This window comes from Athene noctua, chromosome 16 (genome assembly GCF_965140245.1).
Source record: "Athene noctua chromosome 16, bAthNoc1.hap1.1, whole genome shotgun sequence".
Taxonomy (NCBI): domain Eukaryota; kingdom Metazoa; phylum Chordata; class Aves; order Strigiformes; family Strigidae; genus Athene; species Athene noctua.
The window spans coordinates 15662747-15686163 of NC_134052.1; the positions used below are offsets into that span (position 1 = coordinate 15662747).

At 59.5% G+C, this 23417-nt stretch overlaps 1 protein-coding gene across 5 annotated transcripts; it reads left to right on the forward strand.

Annotated features, from left to right (window-relative positions):
* Positions 1-366: 366 nt before the first annotated feature.
* On the forward strand, positions 367-22717 carry UCKL1 (uridine-cytidine kinase 1 like 1). 5 transcript variants are annotated; one of them, XM_074920515.1, is made up of 15 exons: positions 367-459; positions 8290-8483; positions 9103-9209; positions 9424-9594; positions 9755-9826; positions 11029-11218; positions 11700-11761; positions 17141-17160; positions 19432-19530; positions 19890-19983; positions 20301-20363; positions 20681-20803; positions 21136-21243; positions 21615-21771; positions 22345-22717. In XM_074920515.1, exons 1-15 carry the CDS (start codon positions 410-412, stop codon positions 22419-22421), a joined length of 1587 nt encoding a protein of 528 aa, XP_074776616.1. In that variant the 5' UTR covers positions 367-409; the 3' UTR covers positions 22422-22717. The 5 variants fall into 5 exon arrangements, with proteins under 5 accessions (XP_074776616.1, XP_074776617.1, XP_074776618.1 ...); XM_074920516.1 differs by lacking the exon at positions 367-459 and adding an exon at positions 4478-4829 and having other exon boundaries at positions 8296-8483; XM_074920517.1 differs by lacking the exons at positions 367-459; positions 17141-17160 and adding exons at positions 4479-4829; positions 13644-13660 and having other exon boundaries at positions 8296-8483.
* The last annotated feature ends 700 nt before the right edge of the window (positions 22718-23417 follow it).

Below are 23417 nucleotides of genomic sequence, written 5' to 3' on the forward strand. Positions count from 1 at the left end.
AAGCACCCACCTGCCCCCTAAAGCACCCACAGCATCCATCTGCCCCCCTAAAGCACCCACCTGCACCCACAGCACCCATCTGCCCCCCTAAAGCACCCACCTGCCCCCTAAAGCACCCACAGCACCCATCTGCCCCCCTAAAGCACCCACCTGCCCCCCTAAAGCACCCACAGCACCCATCTGCCCCCCTAAAGCACCCACCTGCCCCGCTAAAGCACCCACAGCACCCATCTGCCCCCCTAAAGCACCCCCCTGCACCCACAGCACCCACCTGCACCCTCACTCCCCCCCCCCCCGCCGCCTCTCTCCGTTCCCCGGTCCCGCACTACAAGTCCCGGGGAGCCCCGCGGCTGCACCGCCCCGGTCCCCGCCGCTTCCCCGCCCGCTCCCGCCTCTCCCCGGCAGCACCATGGCCGCGGCCCCGGTGGCCGAGGGGGCTCCGGTGGAGCCGCACGACAGGTAAGAACCCCCCCCCCCGCACCCGGCATCCTCTCCCCCCCCCCCCCCACTCCCCGTTACAACCCCACCCGCGACGGGACCGGGATCGCAACGCCCCGGAGCCGCCGGGAACCGGCGGCTCCGGGGCGTTGCGATCCCGGTCCCGTCCCACTTCCGCGAGTGGGGCCTCCCCGATCCCATCGCTCCTTTCCCTCTCACCTCCCTCCCTCTCGAAAAAAAAAAAAAACCAGAAAAAAACCCAACAAACAACCCCTTTGCCTCTCCCCATCCCAGCAAACACCACTACGGATGCTTCCCGCTGCAAATAGCCCCCCCCCCCCAAAAAAAAAATCATTTCCAAACCGGGCTCGTTTCCATCGCTCGGTTTTTCCTAACCACCCCCCTTTTTGTTTTTTAATTTTTTAAAAAAAATTTTTAATTACCTTAATCTCATTTAATTTGCAAACGAGCTGCCGCATGCCTCCGCTCCAACGAGCACAAGGTGCTGGCGGAGCGGGAAAAACTGAGTTTGCTACCGAAAAAAAAAAAAAACCACAAAACCAAAACCCCCAACCGTGACGGATTCAGGTTATTTTTTTTCCCCCCTCCCCGCTCCCATTTTCAACACAATCCTCAAGCGTGGAGGAGCGACACCGCTCCCAAACGCCAAATAACCAGCTTTGGAATGTCACCAGAGCGGGGATAAACCTGGTTTTAGGGATGTGAACATCCTGGCTTCGAGGATACCAGCCCTGCAGCTTGCGCCGAACCAACCCCGGGGATTTTTCAGCGCCTTAAATAACGAATCTGGCAGCTGCCTGCGACGGCGTCGCCTTTGCCCTTCCTGTGAGTCAGTGGCGGGTCGCAGGGAGGCTGAGGATGAGGAGGGGAGGAAGGAGCCGCCCCGAGGAATGAGTAACCGGGTTGTATAACCGAGCCCCTTCCAGCGCGGAGCGAGGCGCTGGGGCGGGGGTGACCGGTTCCCGCGGCCCTCCTTGGGTATAAATAGCAGCGAGATAATTGGGTTTGAAGAGGGAAATGTTTGTCCTTTTGTCGTTAGGAATCGGAGGCCTTAATAGAGCTGGGAGAGAGCGTGTGTGGGCTGAGCTGCTCCGGGGTGGCTCTGCCCGGGCCAGGATGGCGGCGGAACGTGGCGACGGGCCGGGGAGAGGCGGGTGGGACGTTGGGTGGGTTTGCAGGAGGGACACGGCGCGGGCACGGCGCGGCGGGGCTGACGGGCAGCTGCCCGGCACTTCTGGAGCTGCTGGCAGTGGGGTGGCAGGAGGGTCTCTCCAATCCCATGGATGTCCCTCCATCCCTTGGGCAAGTCCCTCTGTCCCTTGGATGGATGCCTCCATCCCTTGGGTAGGTTCTTCCATCCCTTGAGCAGATTCTTCCGTCCCTTGAGCAGGTTCCTCCATCCCTTGGGTAGGTTCCTCCATCCCCTGAGCAGATTCTTCCGTCCCTTGAGCAGGTTCCTCCATCCCTTGAGCAGGTTTCTCCATCCCTTGAGCAGGTTTCTCCATCCCTTGAGCAGGTTTCTCCATCTCTTGGGCAAGTTCCTCCATCGCAACGTTTGGGGCTTCCTGGCGCCTTTCCTTGGGTGCTCCCTGAACAAAACTCGTCCTTGGGCCTGTCTTGCTCGCGGGGTGGTGGGATCCAACCCCATGTCACCCTTGTCCCTGGACGGAGGGGTTCCTGCTGTGGAGCCCCAGGTTTTGCACCAGGCTGTTGCGATGCGACTGCCTTCGGCTTAAGTTAAAGACACAGTTGGACAGGAAAGGCCCAGCTCAGGGCTGGCCTATGCAAGTCAGGCCCAACAAAGACCACGCTCAAAGATGGAGGGAAGCAGGTTTGGCCTTTGCACACCCACAGGTGCTGCTCACAGGGGGGGGACCTGGGAGAGGGCCCCTCTCCCGTGGGGCCAAGCACCCCTCTGCCATGGGCTTGGTGTGTTTTTACATGGCTCCAGTGACACTATTTGGGTGACAGCCACCAAACCAGGAAAAGCCACGTGCAATTTGGCTCCTGTCCTTAAATCCCAAGGAAAACTCCACCCCTGGAAGGAAAAAGGGGATTTTAATCCAATTTTAAATCCAGCTCCTGGAGGCTGCTATTACAGAGGAGGGATTTGTGCTTAAAAAGCATCTAGAAGAGAAAAAAAGTCCCAAACCCGGGAGGTTTGGCCTGTGCAAGAGCCCAGAAAGCGGGAAGGGAATTGGGAAGCGGAGGCGGGTTGAGGAGGAGCGTGTGCTGGGAGGAAGGCTCGGCCGCTGCCGGGGGTCGGCGCCGGCGATTCCCGTCCCACCTGGGAGCCCGGCTGGGATGGCGGGTGAGCCGCGGGGAGAGCTGCTCCCCTCGCTTGGACTTTTTAAACAAAGGCAGGAAAAAAGGCACCGGGGAGCGTGCGATAAGGAACAATGTCGCCTTGGCGAGGGCGAGGGCTCCTCACCGCCAAGTTCCTTGTCCCTTTTCATTTTTTGCTTCTTTAATGAGAAAAGAATAGAAATTGTGGCGGAAGAGAATTTTATTTTTAAACTTCTGAAAGAGCTTTTACAGAAAAAGGGGAGCCCGGGCTGAAATCACAGGATGGGAAATGTTCCTTTGATCATCGCTCACTTCACCGGCGGCGGTGGGGCAGCAGCTGCGGCTCCGGTTGGGGACAAGTTGCCTCTGAAACCTTCCCGTCCCCATCCCACTCCTCCCGCAGCCCCTGCTCGGGGACCAGGCCCTTGGCCCTGGTTTCCAGCAGCGCTTTAGTTACTCGAGGTGTCTTTCGGGGTGCTGCTCTCCTCTGTGGGACCTGTTGCTGCAGGGGGTCGGTGCGGCTGTGCCCGGTGCCCCCCCCATGTTCCACAGGGCTTTGCTGAGGGCCTGGGGGTGCAGCTCGTGTCCCCTCGCCTCGGGGATGGCTGCAGGGAGGAGGAGGAGGAGGAGGAGGAAGGGGTCTTCTCCCCACCTCCAGTCCCATCTCCAGACATCCAGCCCCGCTTGATGCTAACTTGGGGGGAGCATCCTCCCCGCACCCCCTCGGAGGTGGGTGTGCGAAGCCGAGCTCTGTCTCGCCGTGCCGGGGAGGGCCGGGGGCTCGTTTGGTGACGGCAGGAGCTCGTGGTGATGAGCTGCCTCCCTGGCAGAGCCAACGCTTCCCCCCGCTCCCTCCGCCCGTTCTCAGCAGTGTGGCGGGTGCTGCTCTGCCCCCGTCCCCGAGCCCCAAGATCCGTCCCGGAGCCCCAAGACCCTTCTGCCGCGGTGCCCGGCCGTCTCCCACCCTGTGTGGGGTGTCCTGCCCCGCCTGGCTTCCCCCGAGCCCTGCGGGGTCTGGGGGCTCCTGCCCTCCCTGGTGAGGCTGGTGCTGGGAGAGGACCCGAAATGGCTGGGGGGGCCGTGGGGCAGCTGGCAGGGGGAAGGCTGAGAGAGCAGATTGCAGGCCCCGGCAGCCGGCGGGACGTTATTCTTAGCCACCCGCAGCCCCGGGGTGTTGAGTTTCACCCACTTGTTTATTCCCGGGCGAGGGGACGGGGAGGGGCAGCTCTTCCCTGGGGAGCACTGGGCGGGGGGGGGCTCACAGCGGGACCTCCCGCCTCTGGGAGCTGAAGGAGGGGAATGAATCCTGCACCCCAAAACCCCAGCACGGCCAGCAGCACCCCGGCCCCCAGCCCCAGCCCGCTCCATCGCCTGGAAGGGGGGTGCTGGCTGGGTACCCCCCTCCACCCCTACCCCGGAGCCAGCCCCTCCTGCCCCCCCCAGCCTCCTCCCCACCGGTGCCGGGAGCTCACGGCCACGCACTTACCGGGTGGGCGACAGCGCTGCCCCCCCGCCCCGGCGAGCCCCCCACCTCCGAGGCAGCCGCGCGAGCCCCGATCCCGGGGAGCAGAGGCACGGCGGGGGGGGCCAGTGTTTATTGCCTGTGCAGGGAGTGGTGAGGGGAGGTGTCACTTCGCCCCCCCCGACCCCCCCGCTTTTTCTTTAATCAAGCCAGTGCTATTAATATCAGGTAATGAACGTAATCTCTAGGTTAAGCTATCCTCTTAGGCGCGCTGACCGCTCCACGGCTCCCAGCAAAAGACACTCCCCCGGCAGCACTCTTTTCTCCTTCCTCCATCTTCCAGCCCTGAGCACCCCCTTTCCCAGATCTGCTGGGGGGGGGTCCGCATTGCCCCGGCCCCTCGGGAGTCCGCAGTCCCTGTGCCGGGGGGACCTCCCCCGTGCATGGCTCCTGGAACCGGGGCTCTCCCCTCTGGCACGGCCGCCGGTTTTGGGGGGACGGGGGGGTGACACCCTCTGCCCAGAATCACCTTCTGCTCCACGCCCGGGGGGGAGATGAGCAGCCCCCCAGCCTTCTCCAGCGTCCGCATATCGGGCTGCTGGGCCCTGGGGCCCGATGGCGGGTGAGTTCCTCCTTTGCTTCATTTTTCGGTGGGTTTTTACTTTTTTTTTCCACCTGTTCGCCTTCCGTCCCTGCTTGCTGGAGCAAACCCGTGGTGGCCCGGTGGCCCGGTCCCCGTCTCCCAGCTGGCCGAGGGCTGTGAGAGCACAGGCAGCAGCCGGGGGGAGGATCAGCTTCCCGGGGGACGCGGGATGAAGCCGGCCGGGCGCCGCTGGGCCGGTGGATTTGGAGGGCTGAGTGCTGGATCAGTTGGGGTGTTGGGGTGTTTACGGGGCTCCTGTTTGTTTGCAGGTTCAGGTTTGAGGCTTTGCCAGTTTTCCATGCTGGGGGCTGTGGGGACCTGCTGCCTCCCCCCCAGAGCCGGGATGGTCAGGGGGCTCAGAGGGCAGCGGGATGCAAAGAGCTTTGCACCCAGGGCACAGGGAAAGCAGCAGCGGGTGAGGAAGGGAGAGGGGGGCCCCTCTCACCCCACTAAATCCTTGCTTGGGGTAAGCGGGACCAAAAAGCTTCCTTCTTTGTGCCAGCCTTCGTGCTGGAGAACCCTTTTGGGGAGCAGACACCCCCCCTCCCCAGGCCAGACCTCCCCACAGGGTCAGGCTTCCTCCTGGCAGAAGATGCCCCAGCTCCAGGGAAGGCAAAGCGTCCCCGAGGGCTGGGGACAGGCTGCGGAGAGCTGGGGACAGCCGAGTCCTCCGGGAAGGCTTTGCAGGAGAGGGGTTACCGAGCCCAGGGCGGTGGTTCCTTTCGTATTCCCTTCGCTGTGGCATCGTGAGGCTGAAACCGAGGCGGGGGGGACACATTCTGCTGGGGAGGGGCTGCGTGGGACAAGGACTGTCCCTGGGTTAGAGCAGTGGCACTAACTTCAGAGCTAAATCGAGATTCCCCTTCCTCTGGGGGCTTTGCCTCGCGGGGAGGGGCATTGCACAGGCTTTAGTGCTGCTGCGGGGAATTTTTAAAAAAGTGATAGGAAGAAAACGGCCAAGCGGGAGAGGTGCGGGAGGGCTGGGAGCAGCCGTTCCTTCGGTGGGGAGGGGAGTCCCTTCCTGGCAAAGGCAGCGGCGGAAAACATCTACAAAACTTGAAGTGTAACATTAGGAGAAAATGTGTGACCTTTGCAGAACTCCAGGGCAGTCCCACAGCCCTCCCCACGGCCATGCTTCTCCGAGATAAATCACGGGGAACGCTGATTTAAGAGGTGTAGAATATATATAGGATATACATGTGTAGAATAGATCTCTTGTCTAGATAGAGAGAATTCTGTATCTATAGATACAGATTCGGGTGGAAGTCCAAGAGTATTTGGATGAGAGGAGGCAAAGCAGGCCAACTCTTGGAACAGGATTAAAATGCTGCCTCCAAGAGCAGCCCCAGGCGTGCTGGGGGGGGAGGACAGCTCTGCTCCGGCCGTCCCGTCCCCACGCGTGTCCCTGTGTCCCGTGGCCGTGCCCCGGCTGCTGGGTGGGTCCCCTCAGGGGAGCAGCGGGTGACACACGGGAAAGCAGCGTGTCGGCTGTGACTGCAGCCTGGAACCCCGGGCACAGCCGGAGCCATCGGGGTGCAAACCTCAGCCGGGAGCAGGGTTATGTTGGTACTAATCACAGATGCTGGCACCAGGCTTTGCAGAGGCTCCGCTCCGGCCCCAAAAAACAGAGTTTTGGCCAACTCGGAGTCGCTTTGGGAATCGTGGGCTCGCTCAGCATCGTGGCGTGCGGGTCCTGGGCTTGGCCCGTGGCATCTGCAGGCTGAGGGTGGCGCGGCAGGGCCGGGCGCTGCGTTACCCCGATTTGCAGAGCATCCCGAATCCCGCCCGGCGCGGGGACGCTGGCGTGTGTCCCCGGAGGAAAACGGCTGAGCAGCCCTGGGCGGCAGCGCCGGCGGCAGGGCTCTGGAGTAACCACGCTCCCGGGAGAGGGGCTGGGACGCAGATGAAAGGAACTGGTTTATTTTCTGGTAAACAACTGTGTTTTTGTCATCTCTGCTTTTATCAAGCCAAAACGACTTTGTTTATGCGCCGGCATCTTCGGCTGATGTCAGCCCCGCTCTGGGAATAGCGAGCGGGGCCTCATTGCTGCTGCAGCGTCACCGGTGGGAGAGGAAACCAAAATCCCCCGTCTGGGTTTGCCTCTCCGGTGGAAGGAGCCATCTTTCCACAGAAAGAAACCGCAGAAGACTCTCCCGATGGGTCTCACCTCCTGATGTTGCTGTTTAAAAGCGGCAGTTGGGGTGTTTGTGGCTCCGGGGTGAGGCGGAGGCCGGCGCCGCTCGGGCCTGGCTGTGCCGATGGGCTCCTGTTGGGTGTCGGGGGCTCGAGGCGCTGGCGGGGGGACGCTGTAGGTGCAGCCTTGTAGGGTGGGCAGCGGTGTGAGAGGCCCTGGAGCAGGGGCAGGAGCTGCGGGAGGTAGCGGTGGTGCCGTGGGGGGATCCCACCTCGCGCAGGGGTGCTTGCTCAGTCACTTTACGCCCAGATGGCCGGTCTCAAATTTTGATCTTGATCTAAAATTGTTCTAAAAAGGGCTGGGGGAGGGAAGGGAATTAATCTTCATACCAAACCAGCTTAAAATCAAACCAAAAATCTGTAAAGCCCTGCAGTTTAAGCCCTTTCAAGAGCAAAAAATAACAGAGAGGCAGGCAAGCCCCGCCAGCCCGGCTGCGCTGTCCCAGACGGGGCCGCGTTTGGAGCGTTGGGTGCCCGGGGCTGTCTGACCTTGCAGAGGTTTCATTTCCAGACCTGACACAGCTGGAGAGAGGAGCCAGCGGGAGCAGGGAGAGCCCTTTGCACCTTCTCACAGGGAGGAGACATCCCTCCCGAGGCGGTGAAACAGCAAGCGGGGAGGAGCGGGAGCTGGTATAAATAATCCTCCCCATCCCCGTGCTGGCTGGGCAGCGCGGCTGCAGCTTATCTCCTGGCCAGAGGCCACTTATCGCCTCCCAGCCGCTGCTCTTCCACTGCCAAGCTCAAAAGGGCTCCAGAGGGTGTTTTCTTTTTCTCTCCCTCCCCAGGACTGCGGTGGGAGGAGAGATAAGAGGCATTTAGCAGCTCCAGGGCTCTGGCAGTGCTCGCTCAGCCCGAGCGGCAAAGCAGATGCAAATGGAACCCAAAAGGTCCCTGGGCCGGTCAGGACAGGTGGTTGCCCTCTGCAGTGACACCCCTCAGTGCTTCTGAGAGCTCGCCGGCAGGTTTATTTAACGTAGACATTCCCCAGGTAGTAAAGCCCTAGGAAGCGGCGCGTGCGCTGCGCCTTTTCCAGGTTAAAACGTGGTCCTGTGTGAGAATTCCTCATCGCTGACCGTGGCGTGGGGTGGCAGACGTGGGGGTGCTGGTGGTGCCACAGCAGGGCTGTGGTTGCCTCTCCCCCTCCTCCGTTTTACCCTCCCCTGTACAGCTTGGGATCCCCCCGAGATCTGACCACGGGCCCTTCCCCACCACCAGTAACCGAGCTCCTTCCCCTCCCCATCCCCAGCAACAGCAGCGCCGAATCCTTAGACCGGCTGTACCCTGCCGTGGGCTCCACCAAGCCACCCCGAAAGCGGACCACTAGCCAGTGCAAGTCTGAGCCCCCCCTGCTGCGGACCAGCAAGAGGACCATCTACACAGCTGGCCGGCCGCCGTGGTACAACGAGCACGGGACCCAGTCCAAAGAGGCCTTTGTGATAGGTAGGTGAGGGCAGCGTGTCCGGGCTCTGTCCCACCCCAGCCCTTCCGCCGGTGCGGGTTAGCCCGGCAGCGTTGGTGCTGCCTGTCCGCTGGCTCTCCAGGAGATCACAGGGGGATTCCTGCCCCACAGCCTCCTTGGAAACATGAGGTTGGCTCCAGACTCCAGGTTGTGAGCTGCTCAGCCCGGGAGGGAACAGGGAGGGTCCCCACAGTTAGGCCAGCGTTGACTGGGTGAGCTGTAGGATTGGGCAGCAGCTGAGACCTCGCAGGTGTGGGGGGGTGGATTATAGCAGGCACTGAGCAGACCACGATCTTCACTTGTTGTTGCCTGGGTTGTCACGGGTTCCCAGGGATTTAGTCCAGGCTGGTTCTCATGCCGTCTCTCCCCTTGTTACACAACCACCTAACGAAGGCTTTCCCAGCTCTTGCCGTGGACACTGCTGGCAGTTACAGTACGTGCCATTTGACATTTTCAAGGATAGTCTCTCTAGTAGTGCCCATCGATCTCCCTCTTTGGAGCTTCCTCCAACTTAGTGCAACAGAGCAGGACCTGGGCTCTAGCCCGTGGTTGGAAAGGCAGACTGTGGGGTCGGTGGCTTCATCCCCTTTTCCCTGGCAGGCCTGGGAGGGGGCAGCGCCTCTGGGAAGACCACGGTGGCCACCATGATCATCGAGGCTCTTGATGTCCCTTGGGTGGTTCTGCTGTCCATGGACTCCTTCTACAAGGTGAGGCTGCGCGTCGGCCTGGCCAGGCTCCTTGGGCTGCCGTGGCCCTCGGCGTAACCCCCCGATGGGGAAACGCAGGGTGGGTTTAGTGACAGGGTCATGGTTCCCCCTTCGGATGGTTCTTGGGGCAGAAGGAGAGGTTTCTGGGCACAGCGGAGCGGGGGAAGGCTGCTGGTGGGGCGGCCACGTGCGCTGAGCTCTTCTCTGTGGGCAGGTGTTGACCAAGCAGCAGCAGGAGCAGGCAGCCAGCAACGACTTCAACTTTGACCACCCCGACGCCTTCGACTTTGACCTCATCATCGCCACTCTGAAGAAGCTGAAGCAAGGCAAGAGCGTGAAGATCCCCATCTACGACTTCACCACCCACAGCCGGAAGAAGGAATGGGTACGGGGCGCTGAGGGGGGGACCACCAAGGCAGGGGAGGGGGTGCTGGCTGGACCCCTCCAGCCCCTTCGCGCTCGCTAACAGCCCAGAGAGATTCCCCAGGATGGGGGATCCCTGAGCACGTGTTCTGTGTCTCACCACCTCCATTTTGACTCCACAGAAAACCCTTTATGGCGCCAATGTGATTATCTTTGAAGGCATCATGGCATTTGCGGACAAGGAGCTCCTGAAGGTGAGAAAGGGTTTAGAACCGGTTCTGGGGAAGCCTGACAGGCGCAAGTGCTGCAGCCTCCTCTCCTGCAGCCTTATATCTCAGCACTGAGAGAGTTCCAGGTGCCCGGGGCTGCTGTGCCCTGCTGAATGGGACCCTGTCCTCCCACAGTGCTTCAGCGTCACCCCTCAAACCCGCCCTGCGCCCCGTAGCCGGCTGGGGGAGGCGGTGGGAGCGTGCTTCCCCCCGCGGCTCCGCAGCAGGGAGGTGACCACCTCTGCCAGGTCCCACCGGCCGCTGTGGCACTTCACTGTGCAGGAGAGATGGGCCTCGACTCCTGCAGCGGCGGGGGAAGAGCCCCCGGCTGAGATCAAGCGTTTCAGCAGAGACCTTGATCTCAGCCCTTCGTTCCCAGGAGCCGAGGGCTGAGCTGGTCGCTGGCGGTGGTGGTGCATCAATGGGACTAGCAGTAGCCCACCAGCAGTAGCCCACCTCCACGCCACACGCCGCGGCTCGCGCAGCCAGAAGCAAAGTCTGCTGTATTTCTACTGCACAAAGCCTGGTCTTCCTCACACAGCACTTCAGGCTTCCTTGGGAATTATTTAGCTACATGAAAAATGCTATAGGAGGGAGTGAGCTGTTGCACAAACTTGGCCAAGCTCGGTCTAAAAAGTTTCCTTCCCTGCCAAGCGAGTGTTTGGGCTGCACTTTCCTGGAGCAACGATGACCTCCAGTGGACGGCTGGGTGAATCCCCCAGGAGGTTCCTCGGAGCATCCCTGCGCCTTCTCTTGCAGTTAAGAGCAGGGTCGTGAGCTGACCCGCTGTGTTTGGCTCCCTCCAGCTCCTGGGACAGGCCTCTTGGTCTGTGTCGTGGGCATTAACTTCTCCCGTCTCCTCCTCGCTCTTGAGGAACATCCAGCCGCAGTGTTGGAGCTGCTTAGAAGCAGAGACAAGGTTTAGAGCAGGACAGGTCTCAGGGGGCATGAAAGGAAGGGGCAGTTGGCAGCAAGGGGCTCACGGAAGCATCTGCACAGCCAGCCAGGTTCAAGTTCAGGGGCTGCAGAGACAAAGCTCCCTCCAGGCTGAAGCAGAGCTGGGCTGAGCTCTGCTAAACTGGTGTTGAGCTGTGCACAGGGCTCAGCCTTCTGGCTGTGGCTGGTGGAGGTCGGTTTGAATTACACACCTAACCCGGCGGGGTTTGTTCCCTCCCCAATCGTTTCAGCTCCTCGATCTGAAGATATTTGTGGACACAGACTCAGACATCCGCTTGGTTCGTCGCCTGCGCAGGGACATCAGCGAGCGTGGCCGTGACATCGAGGGTGTCATCAAGCAGTACAACAAGTTTGTCAAGCCTGCCTTCGACCAGTACATCCAGCCCACCATGCGGCTGGCCGACATCGTCGTCCCCCGAGGTACCTGCCCTGGGCTGCCCCCAGCTGCCACAGGGCTCCGTCCTGAGTGGGACCGGGGTCACCCCGTCCCTCCACCCTCAGCTCTACTGGCCAGTCCCCCCGCCCGCCAGCAGGAGAGGGGCTGTCCCGTGGCAAAGCAAAGCTCCCTCCAGCTGAGTGTCTCCAAACAGTGGCCAAAAGCAGATTCCTGGGAGAAAGTCTGCAGTTTTCCCTCCACCGTTGTCCTGCCCTACCAGCTCCTGCAGCTTAGCGATTTAGAACTAGAGGTGACTTTGAGATCCTCAGTAATACAGGACTAAATAAGAATTTAATAAAAGGAGGGATGTCTCCTGCTTTGCTGGGAAGGGTTGTTTGGGGAAGCAGGGATACGGTGTAATTTTTAACGTATTGGGCTGCTCGAGGAAGAAAAGTTTCAGGAGGCCCTGCTAGCGCTGTGGTCCTGAGCAGGCTGCCTCTCTCTTTTGTTTTTGGTTGGCCTCAGGGAGCGGAAACACTGTGGCTATCGACCTGATCGTGCAGCACGTCCACAGCCAGCTGGAAGAGGTAAGAGCTGCCCGGTGCCCCGGGTGTTGACGGGGAGGGGGTCGGCCTTGCCCGTGCAGCGGTGGCACTGCAGGGAGCGGTGCTCTGGGCGCTTCCCTCCGTGCTCCAGGCGTGTGGGCCGTGGGGCTGTCCCCGTGATCTCCTCCCAGCCCTGCTCCCTCCGCTTCAGCGAAGGAGGCTGCCTCGTCCTTGTGCTCTGGTCAGGGCAAGGCTCTCTGCAGCTGTGGTCCTGCAGCAGCTTCCTTCCCTCCCTGGGCGAGCTGGGTCACCTGGGGACAAACCAACCATCTCCAGTGACCGGAGCGATGTGGCCTCCTGGCCTGCAGCCCTCCCGGGGCCAGCATCACCCCACACCCACAGTACTTCAGCTCTCTGGCTTCTTCTCTTCACCCTCTCGCAGACACCGCTGCACGGCCAAGAGCTCACTTCTCCACTTTGGTGTTGGGTGCAGCCTATGGGTTTCAAAACCCAAAGTCTTGTCAGGTTTGACACCTGAGCCCCGTTCCAGGCAGATGCTCCATCACTTCCCCATCACTGGCTTTAACAAGTCATCTTCTGCGTGTCCTGGGCCAGTCCTGACCAGTGGTTTGAGCCTGAGACCCTTTGATCAAATGATCTTGTCGTGTGTCGCTGTTCCCTGAGCAGCACAGCCGCCTCCTCTGCCATGTTTGTAGCTTTGATGTTGTGGAGATGCTCAGAGCGATGTCCTGGGAGGGGGAAGAAGTGTGACCTGGAGGTGGATGCACCTGAAAGTAAAGAGCTCGATTCCCAGAGGCCTTTCTGAGCTCCCGCATGGCAGGAGCCGCTCAGGCCCTGGATGTGAGCTGGGACACGATGGATCATGCCTCCCGCGCCCAGGACCGCTCTGACGCAAAAACCTGATGGAACATCCCCCCTCCCGGAACACTCTGCTCTCTGCAGGGCTGCGGACGGCAGTCGGGGCTTTCTGACTGCCCAGATTTACATCACTAAGCTCTGGCAGGTCACAGAATCCCAGAATCATCTGGTTTGGAAAAGCCCCTGAAGCTCCTCCAGCCCAACCATGACCCTCCCCCTGACCGTTCCCAACTCCCCCAGATCCCTCAGCGCTGGCTCAGCCCGACTCTTCAACCCCTCCAGGGATCCCGGGGACTCCCCCCTGCCCTGGGCAGCCCATTCCAACGCCCAACAGCCCCTTCTGCACAGAAATCCTTCCTCAGAGCCAGCCTGACCCTGCCCTGGGCAGCTTGAGGCCATTCCCTCGGGGCCTGGCGCTGGGGCCTTGGCTCCAGAGACTCATCCCCCCTCTCTGCCCCCTCCTGGCAGGGAGTTGCAGAGGGCCAGGAGGTCTCCCCTCAGCCTCCTCTTCTCCAGACTGAACCCCCCCAGTTCCCCCAGCCGCTCCCCAGCAGACCTGTGCTCCAGACCCTGCCCCAGCTCCGTTGCCCTCCTCTGGCCACGCTCGAGTCATTCAATGGCCTTTTTGGGGTGAGGGGCCCAGAAGTCGGGAAGTCGGTGGCTAAGCCCTAGGTCAGAGGAGCAAGGAGCAGAGCCCTGGTAGCGTCACTTGCACCAGGTTGAGGAGGGCACGCAGCTGCGGGGCACAGGCCAGGAGGAGGGAAGTGGCTGTTTCTGCCAGCCCGGGGCTCTGGCCAGTAAAGCTGGTGCTAGATGCTGCAGTGAGCAAACACGGCAGCTCCTCCCCAGGGTGCTGCTGCGAGCCAGGCGAAGGCTTGGCTTTGTGGGGGGGGCTTTCATTTACCTGGGGAGGGGAAGACGGGGAAAAAGCTACATGTGAATGCAGGAAAATATTCCTATTTTTCCTTTTCTTTTATCTTGAAACGACCCTGGTGTTGACAATGCTTAATACCGGTTGCATTGTGTCTTTGTGTTGCTGCCGCAGCGTGAACTCAGTGTCAGGTAAGAGCCCCTAACTCTGTCCTGTCTGTGCAGCCCGAGGCATTTCCAATGCCAGGCACTGCTTGGCCTAACCCTGACCTGCAGCCGAGACCGACAGCTCGTTAACGCGCGGCCTCGTCACGCTGGAAGCTGGCGAAAGGCCGCCTTGGCCTTGGCCTTGGGACTGGCAGGGCCAGGGCTGCTCCCCAGGGATGGATTCATCCTGCGAGGGCACCGCCAGCCTGAGGCTGGGGCAGGGCCAGGTTTGATCACTGGGGACCCCCAGTCTCTGCAAGAGGGAAAGCTTTGCGCCCTGGGAGTCTCTCTTATTTCCCTTCATCCTCTAAGATGAACAGTTGTTCAGAGCCACTCCCCATCCCTGATGGTTAAGCATCATCAAACATCATTAAATGTCAATTATTTGATTAACGAAAGCGGCTCGAGGGCGGTGGGGGCCCCGGATCCCTCACGGGGGCTCTCAGCCACAAGCCTGGTGGCACTTGGAGGGAGCGTGGCCCCTTCGGCGTGGCGAGAGGCACCCACTGCCCGGCAGGGTCTAAAGATACGCAGCAACTACCTGGGGACTAAGAAAATGCTGCCCTAATACAGCAGGATTTCTGATTTCTCAGTATCCGCAGGTGGATGCTGTAAAGTGATTTACTTAACCTCTCCAGCGTGTGGATCCAGATGGGACTTTAGCTCTCTTGCTTCCATTAAGCAGCTGGCTAAGTTTCCAGGGATTTTTGTAGGAAGCAGAGGGGATGCGTTACCACAGATGGGTTTCCATTTAGATCTCCATCATTGCATGGAGACTCTTAACTTCAGTAACCCTCAAATTTACCTTCAGCATACAACAAGCTTTTAAAATACCTAAGATGAACAGGAAAAAACCCACCACATTGCTTATTTCTGCTTAAGCCATTCATTTCCTAGACTAGGCAACTGGATGTTTTATTTTATTTCTGTTTGCTTGTTTAACACCGTGGGGCCTGACATTTCCACACCGACAGCGTAAGCTTCCCTGTGTGGCCGGAGGTCCGGGTGGGAAGGTGCTCTTCAGCATGAAGTCTGTTGCTTTAAAAAATTGCAGGAATAACTTCAGAGGGTAGATTAATGGGTGTTTATGTATATGTGTATATATGCCCATGTGTATATGTGTACATACATATATACACACACATATAAAATTGCTTTTCTCTCCAGGGATTCTCCTCTTCAATCAGTGGCTCAGGACAGGTGATCTTTTTTGTGCACCTTCAAAATCAGGAATTGAATAATATGTCAGGAAAGTGTTGGTAGCTTTATGATAGCAAGTCTGGAAAGGTAACTCTGACCTGCAGAAACAACTCTGTGATAACCACAGCCACAGACATTTTTATGTTCTGTTTAAGGCTCATGGTTTCAATTTATACCTTCGCCAGAAAGTCTGGAAAAAATTTCCTGCGACAAAATCTGTTTACACTCCTGGAGTCCCAGTGCTTTTACTGCTGCTGCGGTTTCCCTTCAGCTCCTCTGCGGCTCCGCGCTCGCAGGAGGAGCGAGGTGGATGGAGAGACGCGTGTCAGGCGAGAGGTGCTTGGCAAATACGGGGCTTTTCAGCGAAAACCGTTCCCTGTCCTGTCTTGAATGGCTTCATCTAAATGTCACCGTGGTTGTTTTGATGTCGCAGCCTTTTGGCAGCCGTGGGGACGCAGCGAGGCCTTTGTAGCTGGTAGAATAAAACCTGGACGCTTAGACTGGCCCCAAGGCGAGGTATTTCTTCAGTCCTTGTGCTCAGGCTGGCCCCGAGCTGCCTCTCCTGCCGCAGAGGGTGGCTGGGACGGGCAAGGAGCGCCTCTCCCCAGCTCTCAGCCGATCAAATGGGTGAATTCTGAGGAGTTTAAAGAAATCGGTGCCGTTCCCTGGAGCTGCCAGCCTTGTTTTCCTCCTGTAACTTCTGCCTGCTGAGGAGCATCGCTGCTTTCCTCTGTACTCCCTCAGAGCGCAGGTCAGACCTGAGCATCCTTGCAGCTGGGCTCTCTCTTGTCCAGCTTCCCACCTGTTTAACCAGGCGTGTGCTGGAGGTCTCGCTACCTGCAGGCACTCCCAGGTGAATATTCCTGCTCGAGCCCAGCAGCAGGAGCCGGCCCAGCGAGCCCGTGCCCGCCGAGGCGCCGTGCTCTCAGCCGAGCCTGTTTCCCATCCCTTCTGCCATTCTCTTCCAGCGAGCAGCCCAGCTCTCGGAGCCAGTGCTCTTTTCAGCTGAATTCTCCTCACCAATCAATATTCCCCACCCCCAATGTCTCGATCAGCTTGGCATGCCCTTTGCCAATTGTGTCTTTAAATATCAACCCGTGGCGCAGTTTAACAGCCCTTGTTTGAAATGTCAGCCGTGAAAGGCAGCCGCTGTACGTGTTTGAAATGCCTTGACTGCATTAGCTCCTTTGTAGCTGGATGTCTCTTGTCTGCTTCCTGCTTGATAGCATGCTCAACAAAGAGCGGAGGATGTTCCCTGAAGCCTTCCTGAGAGATGGTCACCCCTTTCTCTCTCTCTTTCTTTCTTTCTTCTTTTTTTTTTTTTTTTCCTTTAAAGCTTTTGTTCGGGGGGGGGGGGGAAATAAGTTTCCAAAGTGAGACGTTTTCTTGACGTGTTCATGGCTGCCCATCTGAATTTTCCGCCGCGGTCCTGCCTGGCAGGGGGAGGGACAGGAAGCATTGCTCTCGCGGGCAGGCTGCCTGCAGGTCGTGGCAAGCAGAGACCCGTCCCTCCGTCCCTCCCGGCAGGGCTGGCCAAGGGGTTTCACTGCAGGTGACACGGTGGTAGCAGGGCGGCTGCCGGAGAGGCTGAGCTCTCCTCTCAGCCCCTCCAAGGGATGGTGATCCCAGGGCAGGTCCAGGTCAACTCGGGGGAAGGAAGATCTTCCCGGCGGGTGGTGATGCTCAGAGCTGGGTTTCTCCCTGTCTTCCCGGTGCGCTTGGCTTTCCAAGCTCTCCAAAGCTTGAGCAGATCATCTCTGCAGGGTGCCAGGAGGTGGGCACCCATCTGAGCCCACCAGCAGTTTGGGTGGGTGCGGGGCAGGTTGGACGAAGGTTTTTGCAAGCCTGGCCTCGAGAGCCTGCGCTTGCTCTGGGATTGCAGCAGAGCCCTGGGCGAGGGCTGCGCATGTCCCTCCGGGCTCCGAGAGCTGCAGCTGGTGTTGCAGTGTGGTACCACCCGGGACGGGGATGGGACAATGTCCCTGCTGGGACTCCGGGGCGGTGAGAGCGGACGGAGCTTTCCCCCCGTGGAGAGCAGCCATGACATGACGGTCACCGAGGGAGGAGCACTGGGGTCTGTACGGCGATGGCCTGGGCACCACGCAGGTCCAAAAGCCGTAGCTCAATGAAGTGGTCTTTTTTTCCCCCCCTTTGACTAATAACAGTGCTTTTTCCTTTGTTTCATGTCACGTTTGTCCCCCTGCCCTTAAACTCTCGTGTTTCCTGTCTTGTCTCCCCTGAACATCCCTCCCACCTGGGGACCAGAGGAAGCTGCGCTGGGATATGTGAGGAGACAAACGCTAACGGCGGTGTTTTGGTTGTGACACTAACGCCGGGGAGGGGGGCAAGGCCTGGGCAGTGTGAGCCACGTTACTAACATGGGCCGGGGCTCTTTGGGCAAACAGCTCACAGGCTCCTGCTTTTCTGGGGCTGTGCAGACCAAACCGGGGTGGGGGGACTTGAGAGAGCATCTTTATCCCGACCCCAAAAATGGGACTGGCCGCTGTTCCCCCAGAAAGCACTGTGAGGACCCCCTCCAGCACTAAGCAGCTTCCCTGCTGTCAGGGACAGGGCCCCAAGAATCCAGAGCTCCCCGTCCCCGCGCTGAGCAGCAGCCCCTGCGCGGGTGTCGTGGGAAGGTGTGGAAGGGTCGGTGACAAAACGCTGACAGCATTTCCTGGGGGCCTGTTGACAGCTCGGGGTGCAGGGGAGGTGTTCCCAGGCACGTGGGGCCGCTCTCGGAGTTAAGAGCCCTCTCTGGCATCTGGGGCAGGGAGCAGAAGCCGGGTCACATCGCATCTCCCCTGCAACACCACAGGGACCGGGGCGGGAGAGGGGCTGCCCGTCCCGCTGCCGTGGTGGGGTGCTGTGACGTGGGCCTGGCAGGGACGGAGGGGAGAGGTGCCCCTGGAAAGCTCCAGCTTGTGCCCCTGGGTGGGAGACAACCCTGTGGGCTACAACCCCTTCAGCTGCTCCGGTTTGGGCGACAGCAGTTCGTCACCTTGGCCAATCCAGCTGGGGCCATGAGTGGGTGCGTGGCTCTGTGCTGGGGGGGGGGGCTGATCTCGGCCCCCCCAGAAACGAGCAAACAGGCAGCCCCTGGGCAGGCACCAGCATCTGCCAAAGGTCCTCACCCGCCGCGTGAGTCTTAGGAGGGGTTTAGGCAGGGCTGTTCCCCCAGGAGCATCTCCGGAGGCAGCTAACCCGAGTTGTGGTGACTAACTGAGCTCGCTTCACTGACAGCAGGTCCGGGGCCTTGAGGGCTGCTTGTCCCAAACAGGCAGCGGGGTCTGCGGGCAGCGGGAGCACGCCGGGCATGGCCCCAGCCCAGCCGGGCTCTGCCGACAGCAGGCGAGCCTGCCATGGCAGCACAGCCCGTCCGCGCCCTCCCCACGGCCGCCAGCGGTGGCAGCTCTCAGGAGCGTTCCCTGCGCAGGGGCTCTTCGCTGCTCCGCAGGACCGGAGCTGGCAAAGGCGAGAAGGAGCCCTTAAGTACCCACAGGCCTTGGGAATGTCTCGTTTGGTGTTGGTTGGCCAAGACCAGGAGATGGCTATGTGGATGGAGGCCTCAAGTCAGCTGGCTCTGCCCTCCTCCATCCCTACCCAGTCATCTTCTCTGTCTTCTTCTGCGCTTGTGTGCCTCTGTGTGTGCGTGTGTGTGTACGCGTGTGCAATTAATCCAGGTTTCTGCTTGATTTGAAGCCTTAATCACCTGGCGCTTCCATTTGTTTGCTCTCTTCTCTTCCCCAACATCTCTCTGACCGGGATGTAGCCGCTGGCACGTTTGTGATCTGACGTGTGGCTTTCGGACCCCAGCCCTCCTCCCAGACAAAGTCGCTTGTCCATCCCGCCCAGCCTTAGTGGAAGCCAAATAGCTTGTGACCTTCATCTCATTACTGCCGCTCTCAAAGAGAGAGGTGACTAACGGGGCTCCATTGTGTGCTTCCCCATGAGCGGTGTTCCCTTGATCCAAGAATAGCTCCCAGCCCTATTAGTTATGTGGAGATGAGTCACACAAAGCCGTGAAGTCTTGAAGCTGTCCCCGATTTGGTGTGGATCTGTCCCTGAACGGGCCGGGCGCTCTCCGAAATGGTCTGGTTGCAGCCCGGCTCCGTGTCGAGCCGGGTGCCAGCGCCGGGGGCCTGGCTGCCTGTCCCCTTCCAGGTGACGTCTGGCACCTGTAGGACAGAGACAACCGCAGCAGCTCCTCCTCACCCCATGAGCTCAGGACCCACCACCAGATAAGACTCTCAAGCCGGAGAAGGTTTTGGTTGTATTTTCCACTTTCATCCCAACCAGTGGAAACCAAGATGGGCCAGCCAGGGGTCAGCTGCCCAGCAGGAAGGGCAGGTCCTTGGGCTGTGAGGTCCCTCCTCTGTGGGAGCAGGTCCCTTGCCCGTCGTGGGGGAGCGGGCAGGGCTGGCCGCTCGTTCAGCTTGGCTGGATGGCCTGGGCGTGCATTTGCAGTGTGAGACGACATCTGGGAGGATGGCTCCGGCCGTGTGCTGTGCACCAGCCTTGCCCGGAGACCTTCTGAGCCTGTGTTTGGTTTTTAGGGCCGCCCTGGCCTCTGCCCACCAGTGCCACCCCCTTCCTCAGACCCTCAGCGTGCTGAAGAGCACCCCTCAGGTGAGGGGCATGCACACCATCATCAGGTAAAGCCCCCGCCACTGCGGCTTCCTGGGCTGGGATGGGGCTTGGCTGCTGCCTGGGGTGGGCTCGGCTTGCTTTGGGCTCCCGAATCCCACCTGTGCTCTGTCCTTGTGATTTGTGGATATGGGACAGGCTAGACAGTGGTGGACCCTGCTCTGTGGTCTGGCCAACAGTTTTTCTGCTTTTTACCTTAAAACTGCCACCACATTTCCAGGCTCAGCCAGTGGGCTCTGTGCAAACAAGACGCTGAGAGCCAGGCAGGGGCAGGGGCTGGCCGCCTCCACGCAGTCTCTGACCTCTGGCAGCATCTCCTCGGGCACGCTTTGGTCCGCAGCTTACATTGCCTTTCCCTCCCCTCTAGAAACAAGGAGACCAGCAGAGATGAGTTCATTTTCTACTCCAAGAGGCTGATGCGGTTGCTGATCGAGCATGCGCTCTCCTTGCTCCCATTCCAGGTGGGCTGGGGGTGTGGCTGGGTGGGTGAGCAGCGGGTGCTGTGTTTTCTCTCTGATTCCTAACCCCTAACTGCTAGGGAGCCAGGACTCCATGATCTGCTCCTCCAACCTTCCCCGTGTATCAGAGCTTTCCTCCTCAATTAAGAAGGGGCAGGGCTCCCCTGGGCCGTGGAGCGATGATGTGGCGATGACGTCCAACCTCGGTTTCTAAGGGTCCAGACCAGCCCACAGCTGGCTGGTTCCTTGGTACCAGGGCTCCCCAGTACCAGAGTTTCACTGAGGGCCCCTGGTAATGCTTCTCACGTGTATTTTTGTAGAGTTGTACAGTCCAGACCCCTCAGGGACAGGACTACGAAGGGAGGACGTACAGCGGGAAGCAAGTAAGTGGAAGCTAAAAGTACTCTTCAGTCCTGCTTCATGGGGTTCCGTTGAAAACCCCGTGAATGCAGGGGAAGGACACCCCTGGCTTCTCAGGGCCTCCACCAGGCCTGGGTTTGGTGGCTACTATCATGATACCCTGTATCATCGGGACAGGCAACAGGTCGGTGGCCAAGGGTGCCATCAGCAGCGTCGCTGTTGCCCTCCCAACCCTCTTGGAAGGGATGTGCTTTGGGGTTGCCCATTCAGAGCCCCCCCTGCTGGTGGTGTGCACCCCCCCACACCATGCCTTCCCCTTGCCCCTCGCTGTGTGCGGCAGATCACCGGGGTGTCCATCCTGCGAGCAGGAGAGACCATGGAGCCGGCGCTGCGAGCGGTCTGCAAGGACGTCCGCATCGGGACCATCCTCATCCAGACCAACTGCAACACGGGCGAGCCGGAGGTAAAGCTCTGGGCTGCCGAGGGCATCTCCCGGCGAGAGCCCGCATGCGGGGGTGACTCAGGTATTTCCTGAGAGCTCTTCAGCCATCCCAGCGTTGATCTTGGCGGGGGGTGAGTGCTCAGAAAACGAGTGTTTTGAAAGGTTTTGAAGTGGGCTTTGCCAGCGTGCTTGAGCAGGCAGGGGCTGGTGAGCTGCCTGAGTGTTTGCACCAGCGGACAGCTGGTGTCCCAGAGAGAGAGAGGCGTGAAAGACCCTTCACCCCTCTAAGAGAAGGGCTCAGCTTGCTCCGTTCACCTGCAGCCTCTAAGCTGATCTCTCTTCCCCCTGCCCAGCTCCACTACCTGCGGCTGCCGAAGGACATCAGCGAAGACCACGTCATCCTGATGGACTGCACGGTGTCCACGGGCGCGGCAGCCATGATGGCAGTGCGGGTGCTGCTGGTACGGAGGGTGTCGGGCACGCTGCGGAGGACGGGGGCTTTGCTCCCAGGGAACGGGCAAAACACTGGTCACAGCCACGCTGAAGGGGTTTGTGCTGGAACGGGCTCCTCCTCGTGAAGGAAGGTGCCGTGGGGACAGCACAAGCTGGGGTGACTCTGTAACTGGGTGTTGGCGAAGACACCCCTTCCTTGTGTAGTAACAGCCAGGATTTAGCTGGTTTCTTGGTGCAGTGCCCAGTAACCCCAGAGAGGGGAAGAGAAAAAGGGGCTCCAGGAAGCTCCCTGAGGGCTTAGAGTCCTGCTCCCTGGAGGAATGGGCCATAACATGCCTTAGATCCCTTACCCCGGGCTGTCCCCGTGCCTTTCCTGTAGGATCATGATGTCCCAGAAGACAAAATCTTCCTCCTCTCTCTGCTTATGGCCGAGATGGGTGTCCACTCAGTCGCTTATGCTTTCCCCCGCGTGAAGATCATCACCACAGCTGTGGACAAGAAAGTGAATGATCTTTTCCGGATAATCCCCGGCATCGGTGAGTATCTGGGTACAAATAAAATCGGGGGGGTGGAGGGGTGGATTTTCAGTGCTTCTGGCCCACTCACCAGAGGAGATGAAGCCTTGGTTGTCAGCAGCACCTTAGGTCTGGCCTTATTTTACCTGGAGACCCTCTGCCTCTCCTGGGTCCTGCTGCCATGTGGGTGTTGGAATCGACAGGCAGCCGTGACCTTGTTGGCAGAGGGAGCCATTCCTGGTGCCGTGAACCTCCTCCGGCCCCAGATGGAGAAGCGGGGCTGGGACAGCTGGAGCAGACCTGTGCCCACCTCATTCCCTAAGCTGCCACCTTCAACAAGCTCATTCAAAACCAGCTCGCTCTGTTCTTCTGTCCTCACCTCTGCCATGCCAGGAAACACCCCTGCCACCGGGTGCTAAAACAGCCTCCGGGCTGCTCCAGTTTTGCTGCTACATGAGTTTTAGTGTCGTTCAAACTGTCAAATAAACCTGCTCTTGTTTCCCTGCCTGCTGGGGCAAGGGCAGGCTGGAGGATGGGCCGCAGGGCTCCCTGCAGGGCTGCCCTGGGACTGTGTCTCTCTCCTTCTCCCCGCAGGGAACTTTGGTGATCGGTACTTTGGGACGGACGCTCCCCCCGACTGGAGCGACGATGAAGATGCTCTTAGCACTTAGCTGGACGTGGAGATGCCACTGGCACCAGGCAGCTTCAGCACCGCACCTTAACCCCTCTGTCCATTGCAGATTTCTCCTTCCTCCTCACCAAGCATAGATATTTTTTTCAAATCTTACATTGGAGATCTAGGGCATATTTTTTCAAAGAAACACAAATCCTAGTTTGACTTTGTGGGCAGTCGCATGTCCCAGCATAGAGCGGAGTTAATTTATTTTAATTTAAATATTTGCCTATATAACTTATTGGAGATATTTTATAAAGAAAAATAATAAATTTTTTCTCTGGTTTTCTTGAATGGAGTCATTCTTTGTCACACCCCAGGGGGGCCCAGAAGGATTCACAACCCTTCGGGACCGCTGCCCTGGGAGGGGAGATGCCATGAGCCTTCACCTCACGGCAGCTGGTGGGGACCGAGAGCGCTCTGCGGCCTCTCTTCAAGGAAAGGGTAATAACCCCCCTCAGACCTGCAGAAAAAACCACCACTCCCATTCCCCAGCTCCTTCCTCTCGCTGCCGTGCACCAGGGAGGAAATACCACGCTCTAGACCCAAGAGGAGAGCCAGTTCTTTGTGTCTGCAAGGAAGCTAAAGTTTAGCTTGGATCATGTCACGCTTCAGCTTAAGAAGTACCCAGCCCCTGTTTCAGTTCAGCAGCCGAAGTGAAACACAACTCACCCGAACGCCAGCTTGCTGAATCAGAGCTGCTCAAGACGTGGTGAGGAGCAGGTCTCGTAACGGTCTCCAGGAAGCTGTTAGCAGGCCGGAGTAACCTCAGCGGAAGGGGAGCCGGCCAGCCCCACGAGGTGCATTTAGTCGGAGGAGGCTGTGACCCCTGTGGCTGAACACGGAGTATTTTCCTTTCCTGAATGATTCAAAGTACCACAGCAACATCCTTGTGCTGGAGGTAAATGGGCCAAGAGGATCAAGCCTGCCCCTCGGCTGGGCGGCCCTGGCTCAGAGCCGGCTCCTGAGGGGTTAGGCAAGGCCGGGCAGCGAG

What these genes read in the sequence shown, in the direction of transcription:
- UCKL1 (XM_074920513.1), top strand. Translation starts at nt 4,762, where the DNA reads ATGAGCAGCCCCCCAGCCTTCTCCAGCGTCCGCATATCGGGCTGCTGG. An exon ending in CCATGGACTCCTTCTACAAG is followed by an intron (nt 9,210 to 9,423) that starts GTGAGGCTGCGC and finishes CTCTGTGGGCAG; the next exon opens with GTGTTGACCAAGCAGCAGCA. An exon ending in GGACGTACAGCGGGAAGCAA is followed by an intron (nt 20,364 to 20,680) that starts GTAAGTGGAAGC and finishes TGTGTGCGGCAG; the next exon opens with ATCACCGGGGTGTCCATCCT.